The sequence below is a fragment of the Mobula hypostoma genome, chromosome 12 (genome assembly GCF_963921235.1).
Source record: "Mobula hypostoma chromosome 12, sMobHyp1.1, whole genome shotgun sequence".
NCBI lineage: Eukaryota > Metazoa > Chordata > Chondrichthyes > Myliobatiformes > Myliobatidae > Mobula > Mobula hypostoma.
Window position 1 is genome coordinate 13804180 of NC_086108.1, and position 15497 is coordinate 13819676.

General features: G+C 46.4%; 1 protein-coding gene across 1 annotated transcript; it reads left to right on the forward strand.

The window, feature by feature from the left end:
- Positions 1 to 371: 371 nt before the first annotated feature.
- LOC134355117 (uncharacterized protein KIAA0040) lies at positions 372 to 14265 on the forward strand. The gene is made up of 2 exons (XM_063064866.1): positions 372 to 579; positions 12819 to 14265. The coding sequence occupies exon 2, from the start codon at positions 12960 to 12962 to the stop codon at positions 13239 to 13241; it is 282 nt and encodes a 93-aa protein (XP_062920936.1). The 5' UTR covers positions 372 to 579; positions 12819 to 12959; the 3' UTR covers positions 13242 to 14265.
- Positions 14266 to 15497: the final 1232 nt, after the last annotated feature.

The window sequence follows — 15497 nt, forward strand, 5'->3', positions numbered from 1 at the left end:
AAGTTGTCCACAGATTGACTGAATCTGTAGTATTTGATTGGAAACTTTTATTTACGTATCGAGATTCTCCCTGCAATGTTCTGGAGCTGAATTCCAAAGCACTGCAGTCACTCTCATAAACTCTGTAAAAAAAAAATGCGGAATGTCTCCTGGGAATACTTTGTGGGTTAGGGTCAGGGCTCTCAGATTCTAAAGTTAGTACACACCAGCTAAATTTAGTGTATTATAGTCAAAAGTATGAGCTGCTTTCTTACTGGGGCGGGGTGTATAAAGTTATCTTAGAACACGCCACCAATTCAGTGTACAATCAGTGAAATAAACAGGAAGCTTTAGTCAATGTGTGAGCTTTGACGTCACATGTGAAAGCTTTAAAGTTTCTGACCACAGGCAGTTTTTCAGTGAGGAGTACAGAGTAAGCTAAGAGACACAAGAGAGAGGGAGCAGGAGAGACTTGCCACAGACACAACTCTTTGACAGTGTTTGAGACTCCAGGGCAGACTGAGTGATGAGACTATAGCCCAAAGAGCAGATCGGGCCCTGAAAATGTCGTCAGGTTGCCTCGGGAGCTGAACAAGTGAGGTGAGTGTCAGTTTAAACAGCACAGCACTGGTGCTAAGGCTAAGTTTCGTTACAAGTTCAGACTGGGCCTGCCAGGTAGATCTAGACTTGATCCAGTAAGGGTGTGGTGAATGACGGAACAAGCTGGCTGCATCACAGTCTCTGTGGCTCCAGTCTGTCAAGGACTTATTTAAGGCATTCGCATAATATTTTAACTTACTGTGCGTGGGAGATACCCTTATGTGGTGCTGACTGACCCAGGTACCTCAGTGCCAGGTCCTGCACACGTGGTAAAAGAGGAATGATTTAACTAGTTTAAACAGCACAGGCTGAGTGTGTTTCTCTGTCAGCCTGTCTCTGTGTACCTTAAATACTTCAGTCCTGTTTGGCAACACTTGTAAAATACTGCAGGAACTCAGCAGGCCAGGCAGCATCAATGGAAGAGAGTAACCAGTCGACGTTTTGGGCTGAAACTCTCCGTGAAGAACTGTCTCGGCCCGAAACGTCGACTGTACACTTTTCCATAGAAGCTGCCTGAGTTCCTCCAGCATTTTGTGTGTGTCGCTTGGATTTCCAGCATCTGCTGATTTTATCTTGTTCAGTCCTGTTTGGATATGTGTGTGTGTGTATTTAAGACCAAGACCCAGTGATTAAGAGGAACAAACCACTCTAGTCCAGTTCTCTGCTGCTTAAACGAGATAAAACTTTCCTCTTTTACCACGTGTAGAATTGTGGTTGGAGTGGATATCTGAGATCTTGCCCATGACTGCTCCATTCCGTTCTTCTCTGTTCATTTCTAGCTCTGGCCATCACTGGAAAGGCCCCTCTCTGCTCTTTAGAGGTGATGAGCTGACGCCTTACACCGCTGCCATCCTGTGTGGTTTAAGTGTGAAAGAGGGGTGAATAGGAAGAGCATCAGCCCTTCTCACAAATTCGCCATTAGACATGTATCACAGGGCTGTGCCAGTATATATAGGCCATCCTTGATTGCTCTGAACTGAGGCTGATCACTCAGAGACAGCCATACCTGCCCAAGGCCCTGTGTCTTACAGTTATTAACCACTGATTTATCAGCTCAGTAGCCGTTGATTTGTTGGACAGACTTGTGTAGAAAAAACGCATCCAGCTTCTTAAAGTCATAGCCGTAGAATAGTACAGCGCAAAAACAGGCCCTTCAGCCCATCTAGTCCTTGATGAACTGCGTATTATACTGCTTAGTCCCTCCGTGTCCCTCCTATCTGTGTACTTATCTAAATTTCACTTAAATGCTGAAATCAAATCTGCATCCACCACTTCTGCTGGGAGCTCTTTCCACACTCTCATCAATCTGAATGAAGAAGTTCCCACTCATGTTCTCCTTAAACAGTTGTAGTCTCACATAAAGTCAGTGGAAAAAACTTGCTTGCATTTAACCAATCTATACACCTCATAATTTTGTCTTGCCTCAGAATCAGGTTTAATATCACTGGCACATGTTGTGAAATTTGTTGTTTTGTGGTAGCAGTACACTGTAATACCTAATAATAATAGTAATAATAATAACAACTATAAATTACATTAAGAATTTTATCCCCCCTCGTTCAATCCCTTCCTACCTATGTTCGTGACACTTCTCATGCTCTTAAACTTTTCGATGATTTTAAGTTCCCTGGCCCCCACCGCTTTATTTTCACCATGGATGTCCAGTCCCTATATACTTCCATCCCCCATCAGGAAGGTCTCAAAGCTCTCCGCTTCTTTTTGGATTCCAGACCTAATCAGTTCCCCTCTACCACCACGCTGCTCCATCAAGCGGAATTAGTCCTTACTCTTAATAATTTCTCCTTTGGCTCCTCCCACTTCCTCCAAACTAAAGGTGTAGCTATGGGCACCCGTATGGGTCCTAGCTATGCCTGCCTTTTTGTTGGCTTTGTGGAACAATCTATGTTCCGTGCCTATTCTGGTATCTGTCCCCCACTTGTCCTTCGCTACATCGACGACTGCATTGGCGCTGCTTCCTGCACGCACGCTGAGCTCGTTGACTTTATTAATTTTGCCTCCAACTTTCACCCTGCCCTCAAGTTTACCTGGTCCATTTCTGACACCTCCCTCCCTTCCTAGTTCTTTCTGTCTCTGTCTCTGGAGACAGCTTATCCACTGATGTCTACTATAAGCCTACTGACTCTCACAGCTATCTGGACTATCCCTCTTCTCACCCTGTTTCTTGCAAAAATGCCATCCCCTTCTCGCAATTCCTCTGTCTCCGCCACATCTGCTCTCAGGATGAAGCTTTTCATTCCAGGACACGGAAGATGTCCTCCTTTTTTAAAGAAAGGGGCTTCCCTTCCTCCACTATCAACTCTGCTCTCAAACGCATTTCTCCCATTTCACGCACATCTGCTCTCACCCCACTAGGAATAGGGTTCCCCTTGTCCTCACCTACTACCCCACCAGCCTCTGGGTCCAACATATAATTCTCCGTAACTTCCGCCACCTCCAATGGGATCCCACCACTAAGCACATCTTTCCCTCCCCACCTCTCTCTGCTTTCTGTAGGGATCGCTCCCTACGCAACTCCCCTGTGCATTTGTCCCCCCCCATCCCTCCCCACTGATCTCCCTCCTGGCACTTATCCTTGTAAGCGGAACAAGTGCTACACATGCCCTTACACTTCCTCCCTTACCACCATTCAGGGCCCCAGACAGTCCTTCCAGGTGAGGTGACACTTCACCTGTGAGTCGGCTGGGGTGATATACTGCGTCCGGTGCTCCTGATGTGGCCTTTTATATGTTGGCGAGACCCGATGCAGACTGGGAGACCGTTTTGCTGAACACCTATGCTCTGTCTGTCAGAGAAAGCAGGATCTCCCAGTGGCCACACATTTTAATTCCACATCCCATTCCCATTCTGACATGTCTATCCACGGCCTCCTCTACTGTAAAGATGAAGCCACACTCAGGTTGGAGGAACAACACCTTATATTCTGTCTGGGTAGCCTCCAACCTGATGGCATGAACATCGACTTCTCTAACTTCCGCTAATGCTCCATCTCCCCCCGTACCCCATCCGTTATTTATTTTTATACGCACATTCTTTCTCTCACTCTCCTTTTTCTCCCTCTGTCCCTCTCACTATACTCCTTGCCCATCCTCTGGGTTCCTCCCCCCCTTTGTCTTTCTCCCTCTGCTTCCTGTCCCATGATCCTCTCAGATCCCCTTTGCCAATCACCTGTCCAGCTCTTGGCTCCATTCCTCCCCCTCCTGTCTTCTCCTGTCATTTTGGATCTCCCCCTCCCCCTCCAACTTTCAAATCTCTTACTAACTCTTCCTTCAGTTAGTCCTGACGAAGGGTCTCGGTCTGAAACGTCGACTGTACCTCTTCCTAGAGATGCTGCCTGGCCTGCTGCGTTCACCAGCAACTTTGAGGTGTGTTGCAAGAATATAAGTCGTCACTTTTTATTGTCATTTCGACCATAGGCTGCTGGTACAGTACACAGTAAAAATGATACAACGTTCCTCCAGGACCATGGTGCTACAGGAAACAACACAAAACTACACTAGACTACAGACCTACACAGGACTACATAAAGTGCAAAAAACAGTGCAGGGCAGTACAATAAATAATAAACAAGACAATAGGCCCAGTAGAGGACAAATTACAATATAATAATAAATGATGTAGATGTCAGTCTAGACTCTGGGTATTGAGGAGTCTGATGGCTTAGGGCAAAAAACTGTTGCACAGTCTGGTCGTGAGAGCCCGAATGCTTCGGTGCTTTTTGGCAGATGACAGGAGGGAGAAGAGTTTGTATGAGGGGTGTGTGGGGTCCCTCATAATGCTGTTTGCTTTGTGGATGCAGCGTGTGGTATAAATGTCCGTAGTACTGTAGCGGGAAGAGAAACCCCGATGATCTTCTCAGCTGACCTCACTATCTGCTGCAGGGTCTTGCGATCCAAGACGGTGCAATTCCTGAACCAGGCAGTGATGTAGCTGCTCAGGATGCTCTCAATACAACCTCTGTAGAATGTGGTGAGGATGGGTGGGTGGGAGATGGACTTTTCTCAGCCTTCGCGGAAAGTATAGACACTGCTGGGCTTTCTTGGCTATGGAGCTGGTGTTGAGGGACCAGGTGAGATTCTCCGCCAGGTGAACACCAAGAAATTTGGTGCTCTTAACGATCTCAATGGAGGAGTCATCGATGTTCAGCGGAGAGTGGTCGCTCCGTGTCCTCCTGAAGTCAACAACCATCTCTTTGGTTTGTTTACATTCAGAGACAGATTGTTGGCTGTGCACCAGTCCGTTAGCCGCTACACCTCCTCTCTGTATGCTGACTCGTCCTTGCTGATGAGACCCACCACGGTCGTGTCATCGGCGAACTTGATGATGTGGTTCGAGCTGTGTGTTGCAGCACAGTCGTGGGTCAGCAGAGTGAACAACAGTGGACTGAGCACACAGCCCTGGGGGGCCCCTGTGCTCAGTGTGATGGTGTTGGAGATGCTGCTTCCGATCCAGACTGACTGAGGTCTCCCAGTCAGGAAGTCTAGGATCCAGCTGCAGAGGGAGATGTTCAGGCGCAGTAGGCTCAGCTTTCCAATCAGTTTCTGAGGAATGATTGTGTGATTGTGAATGACTGAATAAATTAAAGAAGTAGTACAAAAAGGACAAAAAATGGATTCATTCTTTCAATGTCCATTCAGAAATCTGATGGCAGAGGGGAAGAAGCTGTTCCTGAAATGTTGTGTGTGTGCCTCCTTATAGACGGAAGCAATGAGAAGAGAGCGTGATCTGGGTTTTGGGGCTGCCGCCTTTTTGAGGCATCACATTCAGAAGGGGTCCTCAATGCTACAGGACACCTACAGCAGAGATGTACCTCCATCAAATCTCCCCTTATTCTCATACGCTCCAGGGAATAAAGTCTTAACCTATTGAACCTTTCCCTATAAATCAGGTCCTGGCAGCATTCTTGTGAATTTTCTCAGAACTCTTCCATGCTTCTGATCATGATCTGTTCACAAACACGCATAGGCAGGTGACCAGCACACCAACATCTTATACAAATTTTTTTTTATTTATTCATTTACGGGATGTGGGCATCGCCAGCTCAGCCAGCATTTATTGCCCATCCCTAGTTGCCCTTGAGAAGGTGGTGATGAGCTGCCTTCTCGAACCGCTGCAGTCCCTGAGGCGTCGGTACACCCACAGCGCTGTTAGGGAGGGAGTTCCATGATATTGACCCCACAACAATGAAGGAAAAGCAATATGTTTCCATGTCAGGATGGTGGTTGACTTGGAGGGGATTTCCAAGTGGTGGTGTATCCAGGTATCTGCTGTTCTCGTCCTTCTAGATGATAGTGGTCATGGGTCTGGAAGGTGCTTCCTTAGGAACTTTGGTGTGTTGTTGCAGTGCGTCTCGTAGATAGTACACACTGCTGCAACTGTTCATCGATGGTGGAGGGATTGGATGCTTGTGGAAGGGGTACCAAGCAAGTGGGCTGCCTTGTACTGGGTGGTGTCAAACTTCTTGAGTGCTGATGGAGCTGCCCTCATCCAGGCGAGTGGTGAGTATTCTATTACACTCCTGACCTGAGCCTTGTAGATGACGGACAGGCTTTGGGGAGTCAGGAGGTGAGTTACATGCCTCAGGATTCCTAGCCTTTGACCTGCTCTGGTAGCCATGGTGTTTATATGGCTAGACCAGTTCCGTTTCCTGTCAATGGTAACTCCCAGGATGTTGAAAGTAGGGGATTCATTGATGGTGATGACACTGAATGTCAATGGATGATGGTTAGAGCCTCTCATTGGAGATAGTCATTGCCTGGCACTTGCATGGCTCGAATGTTATTTGCCACTTGTCACCCCAAGCCTGCATATTGTCCAGGTCTTGCTGCATTTGGGTATGAACTGTTTCACTATCTGAGGAGTCATGAATGGTGCAGAACATTGTGCAGTCATCTGCGAACATCCCCACTTCTGACCTTATGACAGAAGGAAGGTCAGTGATGAAGTAGTTGAAGATGGTTGGTCCTAGGACACTTCCCTGAGGAACTCCTGCAGTGATGTCCTGAGGATGAGACGATTGACCTCTAACCATCTACCTTTGTGTCAGGTATGATTCCAACCAGCGGAGGGGGCTGAGCTGAATCATCTACTAGGCACTCCCGACTGAAGATTGTTGCAAATGCCTCAGCCTTATCTTTTGCACAGGTGTGCTGGGCTCCTCTATCATTTGGGATGGAGATATTTGAGGCGCTGGATGTGCAGGACTACAGAGTTTAGGTCTGATCCGTTGGTTGTGGGACCACTTAGCTGTGTCTATTACTTGCTGCTTATGGTGTTTGGCATGCAAGTAGTCCTTCCTGTATTGTGTCTTCACCAGGGTGATGCTTCATATTGAGGTATGCCTGGTGTTGTTCTCAGCATGCCCTCCTGCACTCTTCATTGAACCAGGGTTGATCCCCTGGCCTAGTGGTAATGTTAGAGCAGGAGATGTGCCGGGCTATGAGGTTACAGATTGTAGTTAAGTACAATTCTGCTGCTGCTGATGGCCCACAGCGCCTTATAGATACCCCAGTCTTGGGCTGCTGGATCTGTTCGAAGTCTATCCCATTTAGCACTGTGGTAGTGCCACACAACGTGGTGGAGGGTTTCTTCAGTGTGGAGTCAGGATTTAGTCTCCACAAATACTGTGCGGTGATCACTTCTACCAATGCTCTCATGGACAGATGCTTCCATGGCAGGCAGGTTGGTGAGAATGAGGTCAAGTGTGTTTTCCCCTCTTGTTGGTTCCCTCACCATCTGCTGTAGTCCCAGTCTAGTAGCTATGTCTAGTAGGACCCGACCAGCTCAGTCTGCGGTGGTACTGCCAAGCCACTCATGGTGATGGATATTGAAGTACATTCTGTGCCCTTGCCACCCTCAATGCCTCCTCCAAGTGCTGCTCAACATGGAGAAATACTGATCCGTCAGCTGAGGAAGGATGGGGCGTAGTAATCTGCAGGAGGTTCCCTTGCCCATGTGTAACCTGGTGCCATGAGACTTCATGGGGTCCAGAGTCGACATTGAGAGTTGCCAGAGCAACTCCCTCTCTACTGTATACCACAGCGCCACCATCTCTACTAGGTCTGTCCTGCCAGAGAGACAGTACATACTCAGGAATGGTGATGGTGGAGTCCGGAATGGTAACTGCAAGGTATGATTCTGTCAGTACAACCATGTCAGGCTGTTGTTTGACTAGTCTGTGAGACAGCTCTCCCAACTTTGGCACAAGTCCCCAGATGTTAGTAAGGAGGACTTTGCAGGGTCGACAGGGCTGGTTTAGCCTTTATCATTTCCAGTGCCTAGGACGATCCTGGGTTGTCTGTCCAGGTTCATTCCTTATTATTTTCTCTTTAGCAGTTGGATACAACTGAATGCCTTGCTAAGCCATTTCAGAGGGCATTTAAGAGTCAACCACATTGCTGTGGGTCTGGAGTCACATATAGGCCAGACCAGATAAGGACAGCAGGAATCCTCCCCAAAGGACTTCAGTGAACCAGATGGGTTTTTAAAACAACCGACATGGTTTCATGGTCATCAGATATTTTTATTGAATTCAAAGTCACCATCTGCCATGGTGGGATTCGAACTCATATCCCCAGCGTATAACTGGGTCCTTGGATTACTCATCCAGTGGTAATTGTCACTATACCAAATCTCCCCGTCGACATAACATCCCATCTCCAGTACTCAGTACCTTTATTTATGAAGGCCAATGTGCCTAAAGCTCTCTTTACCACCCTCTCTACCAGTGACACCACTTTCAAGGAATTATGTATCTGTACTCCCAGATCCAGGATGGCGGGGTGGAGATACTTCTCTACCAAAGGAGGTGTAAGGTGCTTCTTCCTTCCACTAGCCTGGAGATCACGCTTGGGCAAGGCTTAGCACCTGCTTAGTCCCCTCACCCCCGATCAGGGTCACGTGAAGCCATGGGAGCAGGTGGTGGATGGTCGTATGAGCAGCAGCTGCACATCACAAGTCCTGGGTATGCAACCACTGACGCCAGGTAGACAATCTCTGAAGAGTATTGATAATGGCTGGGGCCACCCATCATGTAAAGACACTGCCCAGAAGAAGGCAATGGCAAACCACCTCTATAGAAAGGAGAGTCAGTGGATGTTGTTTATTTCGATTTGCAGAAGGCCTTTGACAAGTTACCACACATGGTCTTGTGGTGTAAACGTACTTTCAGCTTTGAACTTTGATGAATCTGTGCAGAATTCCATTCAAGACTAAGTACTTCCAAAGATTCAATGCCTGGAACTCTGCATCTCCATGTACACATCTGGATCAGAACCTCCTGGCCCTCAATGTAGATTTGAGGAGCCTTTCTCATGACCTTTCCAACTGTTGCTCTTTTTTGAATGTGTGTGTCCATGCGTCTCTGATTTGTCCATGGACTCCTTACGTTGCAGTTGCACAAGATTTTGGTGAGGGCCATTGTAAAATACTTTGGTGAGGTTGCACTCAGCATATTTTGCACTATTCAGGTTATTGGAAAATATTATTAAGCTGGAAAAATACAAAGAAGATTTATGAGACTTTTGTTGGGACTCAAAGGAGTCTGGGCAGGTTGGGACTTTATTCCAAGGAAGGCGACGGGCCCAGATGGTGTCCCAGGAGGGGTTCTCCGGGCCTGTGCAAGCAAGCTAGCTGGAGTATTGCTGACATCTTCAACTGCTCCTTGCTTCAGTCTAAGATCCCCTCGTGTTTTAGGAAGGCAACGATAATCCCAGTGCTGAACAATAGCAAGGTGGCTGTGGCTCTGACGTCAATTGCTATGAAGTGCTTCGAGAGATTGGTTATGGCACACATCAACCACAGCCTACCGGTCAACCTCGATGCTTTGCAATTCGCCTACCGGAGCAACAGGTCAATGGCAGATGCCATCTCTCTGGCCCTACATTCCTCCTTAGAAGACCTGGAGAATAAAGACGCATATGTAAGGATCCTTTTCATTGACTACAGCTCTGCCTTTAATACCATCATTCCAAATAAACTGATTCCTAAGCTCCGGAACCTGGGCCTTAGCACTCAGATCTGCAGCTGGATCTTCAACTTCCTCACAGACAGGACCCAAGCTGTAAAAATAGGGGACAAGCTCTCCTCTACAATCACTCTGAGCACCGGTGCCCCACAAGGCTGTGTACTCAGCCCTCTGCTGTACTCACTGTACACCCATGATTGTGTAGCCAAGTTTCCATCAAACTCAATATATAAGTTTACTGATGACATAACAATTGTAGGCCATATCTCAGATAATGATGAGTTTAAGTACAGAGAGGAAATTAAGAACCTGGTGGCATGGTGCGAAGACAATAACCTATCCCTCAACGTAAGCAAGAGAAGGAATTGGTTGTTGACTTCAGAAGGAGTAGCGGACCGCACGACCCAATTTACAGCGGTGGTGCGCAAGTGGAACAGGTCAAAAGCTTTAAGTTCATCGGGGTCAATATCACAAATGACCTGACTTGTTCCAACCAAGCAGAGTTCATTGCCAAGAAGGCCCACCAGCGCCTTTACTTCCTGAGAAAACTAAAGAAATTTGGCCTGTCCCCTAAAACCCTCACTAAGTTTTATAGATGCACCATAGAAAGCATTCTTCTAGGGTGCATCACAACCTGGTATGGAACCTGACCCTGATCTGGGCCGTACCTCCCAAATATCCAGACCTGCCTCTGGGTTTTTTTGCACTACCTTACTTTCCATTTTTCTATTTTCTATTTATGATTTATAATTTAAATGTTTAATATTTACTAATTTTTACTATTTTTAATATTTAATATTTGTAATCCAGGGAGTGGGAAGCGCAGAATCAAATATCGCTGTGATGATTGTATGTTCTAGTACCAATTGTTTGGCGATAATAAAGTATAAAGTAAAGTAAAGTATGTGGCCATAGTGGTTAGTGTAACACTGTAACAGCAGCAGTGACCTGGGTTCAAATCTGCCGCTGTCTTTCAGGAGTTTGTATGTTCTCCCCATGACTACATGAGTTTTCCCGGGGTGCTCAGCTTCTTCCCACATTAAGACAGCTGGGTTAGTAGATTAATTGGTCACATGAGTGTAATTGGGCATCGTGGGCTCGTTGGGCCGGAAGGTGTGCTGTATCTTTAAATAAAAATAAATGTGAGAGATTAAGAGGTGACCTAATAGAAGTGTATAAAACGATGACGAGTAGAGATAGGTTTCTCCCAGGGAAAGGGAATGATGAACGTGGGTGGGTGGATGGTATAGGTTTATGGTGAGAGGGGAAAGAATTAAAATGTACCAGAGAAAACTTCTTCACATGTTGCCTATGTGGAATGAGCTGCCAGAGGAAGTGGTTGAGGTACATAGAATAACAATATTTTAAAGACATTTGGACATGTACACGGACAAGAAAGGCAGGAAAAGTTTAGAGGTGTGTATGCCAAATGGAATTATTGCAGGAATGAATGGGGTTGAAGGCCTGTTTCTGTGCTATACTCCTCCATCTCTAACCTTACAGGATTTAACTAATACTCGAATCTTTACTCATTAGAGACCAATGGTTGACATCACACTTGAAAGTACTGAGATTCATTTGCTTTTTTTACCCATTCATTTATCAGAAGCACATCAGTATTTGAGCAGAGATTCACCATTCGGCCCCTTAACAACCAACAAGATCACGTCAATCAGCAGGGAAACAGGTCGCTTGGCTCACCATCTCTATGCTGACCAACCGTTTCCCAATCAACCACATTTACTGGCAATGGGTAGTAGTTAAATGCTATATGAGTTTCTGCCTCCATCACCACCTCAGGCAGGCTGTTCCAGACTCTAAGCACCCTGTAGGAGTAAAGAAAATTTCCTCAGATTACCTCAACATCTTCTACCCCTTCCCCTAATCACATGCCTGTGGTTTTCCTCAACTTCACCATCGCATTTTGTATCGATATTTCCTCATTCCCTGAATATCCAAAAATCTGCTGGTATTGGTATTTAACAACCTGCAGCATAGATGTGCCTCCAGAATGGATGGAGGATTCTGAGAGTTTATAAATTACAATAGTGTGTGACAAAAGTTACAGTCCTTTGGCCCATCTATTCTATGCTGAAGTATTATTTTGCCTCAGCCCATCAACCTGCACCTAGACCAGGGGTTCTCAACCTTCTTTTATGCCATGGACCAATACCATTAAGCAAGGGGTCTGTGGACCTCAGATAGGGACCCCCTGACCTAGACCATAGCCCACCATAGCCCTCACATCCTGCATTTGTCCAAACATCTCTTCAGTTCTGAAATCCAATCTGCATCACTACTTCCTCATTCACCACTCTCACCACATTCTGTGTGCAGAAGTCCCGCCCACGTTCCCCTTAAACTTTTCACCTTTCACCCTTAACCCATGACCTCTAGTTTTAGTCTCACCCAACCTCAGTGGAAAAAACCTGCTTGCATTTACCCTGTCTATGCCTCCATCAAATCTCCCCTCATTCTCCTACATTCGAAGGAATAAATTCATAACCTATTCAAACTTTCTTTATAACCCAGGTCTTCAAACCCCAGCAGACATCCTTGTAAGTTTTCTCTGTAATGTCTCAGCACTAACTTGGCAGGCCGCATGGTCAGTTTTCCAGTTACTAAAACACCCGTCCAATCATTTCCAATTTGCCTTGTTCCCTTTAGTGGCATGGCATTGTGACAACTCTCGTTCAAACAGTGTCAGCAAAAATAAAAGGCTGGTTATTGACTTCAGAGGGGAGAGCAGTGTACATGCTCCTGCTTTGTTCAGTGGTGCTGGAGACCAAAGGGTTGAGATTTTCCTGATCTAGAGAGTGAACTTCACTGAATACCTTCTCCTGGTATTAGGGTGAGATAGGGTTATCAGGGTTAGGTTCCTTGGGTCGGCTTGAGGGGATTTTTCTTACATTGGGGTGAGGACTGGTTTCTGAGGTTAGGGGTGGAGAAGGGTTATACAGCTCAGGTCAGGAGAGGGTTCCTGGGATTAGGTTTGAGGAAGGGATCTTGAGACTAGGGTTGTGTTTTTTTTTCTGGGATTAAGACTGAGAAGGGTTTCAGAGTTAGGGTGAGGGCATTCACAGAGTTTGTGGAAAGGAAGGGATTCTTGTGTTTGAGGTGAATGGGAATCCGGTTGAGGAGATGGCGCCTAGGGTTTGGAATGTGGTGAGGCAGGCAATTTCTGGTTATAATGTCAATAGGCAATGGTCACTGTGTGTTCGGTGTCTAATCCAGTGTCATTTCTTAATTTCTGCAGGGTCAGGAGTGAGATCAGCCTTTCAGTGTTTCCTATCCAGGTGAGGGAGTCAGCAGCCGGCACCTGGAGTGAGTTTCAACCGTGTCTGTTTTGTGAGGAGAGTGAGTACAGTTTGCACTGAGAGCTAGGCCGGCTGTGGCAATGATGGAGCAGTTGAATTCGTTTGTGCATGCACTATGGCAGCTGATTGTGAACAAGCACTCCGAGGGGATGTTTAACTCCATCTGCCTGGTGGTGCTTCTGATCCTGCCCCTGCTGCTGCTGCTCCTCACTCTGTGTCTGTGCTGTCAGGGCTGCTGTGGCCATGGCTCCTGCTGCAGCTGCTGCCACTGCCGGCAGGGTCGCAAGAAAACATTGGATGACCTTTGGATTTCAAGGCAACCTCAGCCCATCATGATGGAAAACCTCCCTACGTCGGTGTGACTCTGTTGTGGACATCTGTAACCTCAAACTCCACGTATCCCCTCCCCTTCGGAAAGCAAGACCACAGCTTAGCGGGCCACATCTGGAGGAATCACCTCACACACTGCTGCTGAATCCTCAAGGACCTTTATTCCTGAGTAATCCTGGCTGTGCTGGGTGGGTCAGTCCAGGGCTTTCAGAAACTCCCACTCTTCCCCTCTGCTTTGTTCTCACCAGCTCACAGTGCAGGAATGGGGGTAACCATTCCAGTCGAGCACTGGACTCTACACACCACCTCCCGGCTCTCTACAATGCTTCAAAGATAGATCTTGTGGTGTGGGCTCTTCTGCTACTGATGGATAATGGTTTATGTCATTGTATAGTGTTTACAAGTCTGTTACAGCGTGACTGAGCAATACAAAGAGACACTTGTGATGTAGACACATGTGCCCACTCGGGTCTTCAAACCGACCCGCAGTTCTGGAACTTATTCTTTATTGGACCACACTTCCTATTGGAAAAAAAATTCCGAAGAATGATCAGGCTTCTTAAGCTGGCGAGGTCCGCATCTGGCCGTGAAAACCCACTGGCTGATATGCGCCTGTAACTGTTCAGTGACGGGTTTTGCAATGAATTGGGGCAAGTATGTTAATGGGCTGGCCGGATTGGGTGGGCAGCCGGACTCTGTGCCTTCAAGTTTTCTCCTTATTTTAATGGATGTATTGACTTTCTGTTTAAAGCTTGCAGTGGAATCCCTGTTTGAAGGAATTAGTTTCTTCCAACTTATATGGAACAGCTGTCAGCACGTGGAAACCACTTAACCCAGTGCTATGGGTGAAGGCAGAGAACTACCACAGGTCGCTCACCTCCTTGTCTTCCTGTCCAGTCCACGTGTTGAGGGACTGGTCGTCAATGAGGATGAGGTGGGGAGTTTGGACTCAATGTACTCTGTGCCTGCACCTCCTCATAACATGGTCAACAGCAATGTTACATTTGTGCAAAAAAATAAAATATTTTCCATTGTGATGGGTCCATACCAACTGTTCTGCCGTACCAATTTTCGAAGTTTTTTTAAGATTCATACTGATTGTATATAAAGTAAATACTCTGGGGGGAGAAGGATGTATGCACTTCAACCACAATTGACACAGCTTATTGGACTACATGGATCTGTCACATGCATTAACCAGCCACCACCCTATACATTAACAAGCACATGCAAGACCAAATCCTCAGATTGCCCTGGCATTTCTTCAAGCAGTGTCTGGCCTTCTATCTGCCCAGTTTGGCATAGGGAAGGGGTTCACTAGATGAGATTGGTACATAAGACAAGATCCATTCTTAGTAGCTGTGCTGTACATTTCCACACAGGGATGTCATTTAGGTTCAATGTTCTGTATTTTCCACTGAATGATAAAAGTCAAAACGGAAGTTAAGTTTATTGTTAAATGCATGAATTCAGACAAAGAAAAGCTGACTTGTGCCAGCATCACAGGATCAAGCAGCATTCACAAGAAAAACATAAATTATACATAAATTATACCCAATTTTTACAAAAGAACACGATAGCACAAACTAATGGAAATGGTCATGGTTTTATAGTGATGAGGATCACAGAGTTTTGTTCAAGAACAAAATGGTTGAAGGGAAGTGGTTCTTGAACCTGATGGTGTCTACCCGATCGTAACCATGAGAAGATGGCATAGCCCAGATGGTGGGGATCTTTGATCTGATTTTATTTTATTAAAAGACACAGTGCAGAATCTTCCAGCCCTTTGACCTATCTGACCAATGCCTTATAAAGCTTCAGCAATACATCTGTGTTTTTTTCTTGTTCTAATTCGCTGGTGGCGCAGTGACATCAGCGCCGAACTCCGGAGCGAAGGTTCACGAGTTCGAATCCAGTCAGGGCCGCTCCTGGGCACGTTTTCCATCTGTGCTGAGTTGAGTGTCAAACTCGCAACTCGGCCTCGTAAAAAAAAAAGACTGCGCTGTGAGAAGGAGGTGGGGTACCACTCACAGAATCTTTCCTCCAAGACAGCCACTTGAAAAAAGTGGTCACCAAGGCTCTGGCAGAGTATGGCACACAAAAAAAAGTTCTCTCAAAATGAATGTTATCACTTTATTTGCTTTCCTTGCTACTGACTCAACCTGCAAGTTAATCTTTAGGGAATTCTGAGTTAGCTTTCCTTTGCTCCTTTGTATGTCCAACTTCTGAATTCTCTGAAAACAGCCTACACCTTTATTCTTCCTACCAAAGTGCATAGCCCCATACTT

Excerpts from the sequence above, each read along its gene's own strand:
- LOC134355117 (XM_063064866.1), top strand. The coding sequence starts at position 12,960 with ATGATGGAGCAGTTGAATTCGTTTGTGCATGCACTATGGCAGCTGATT.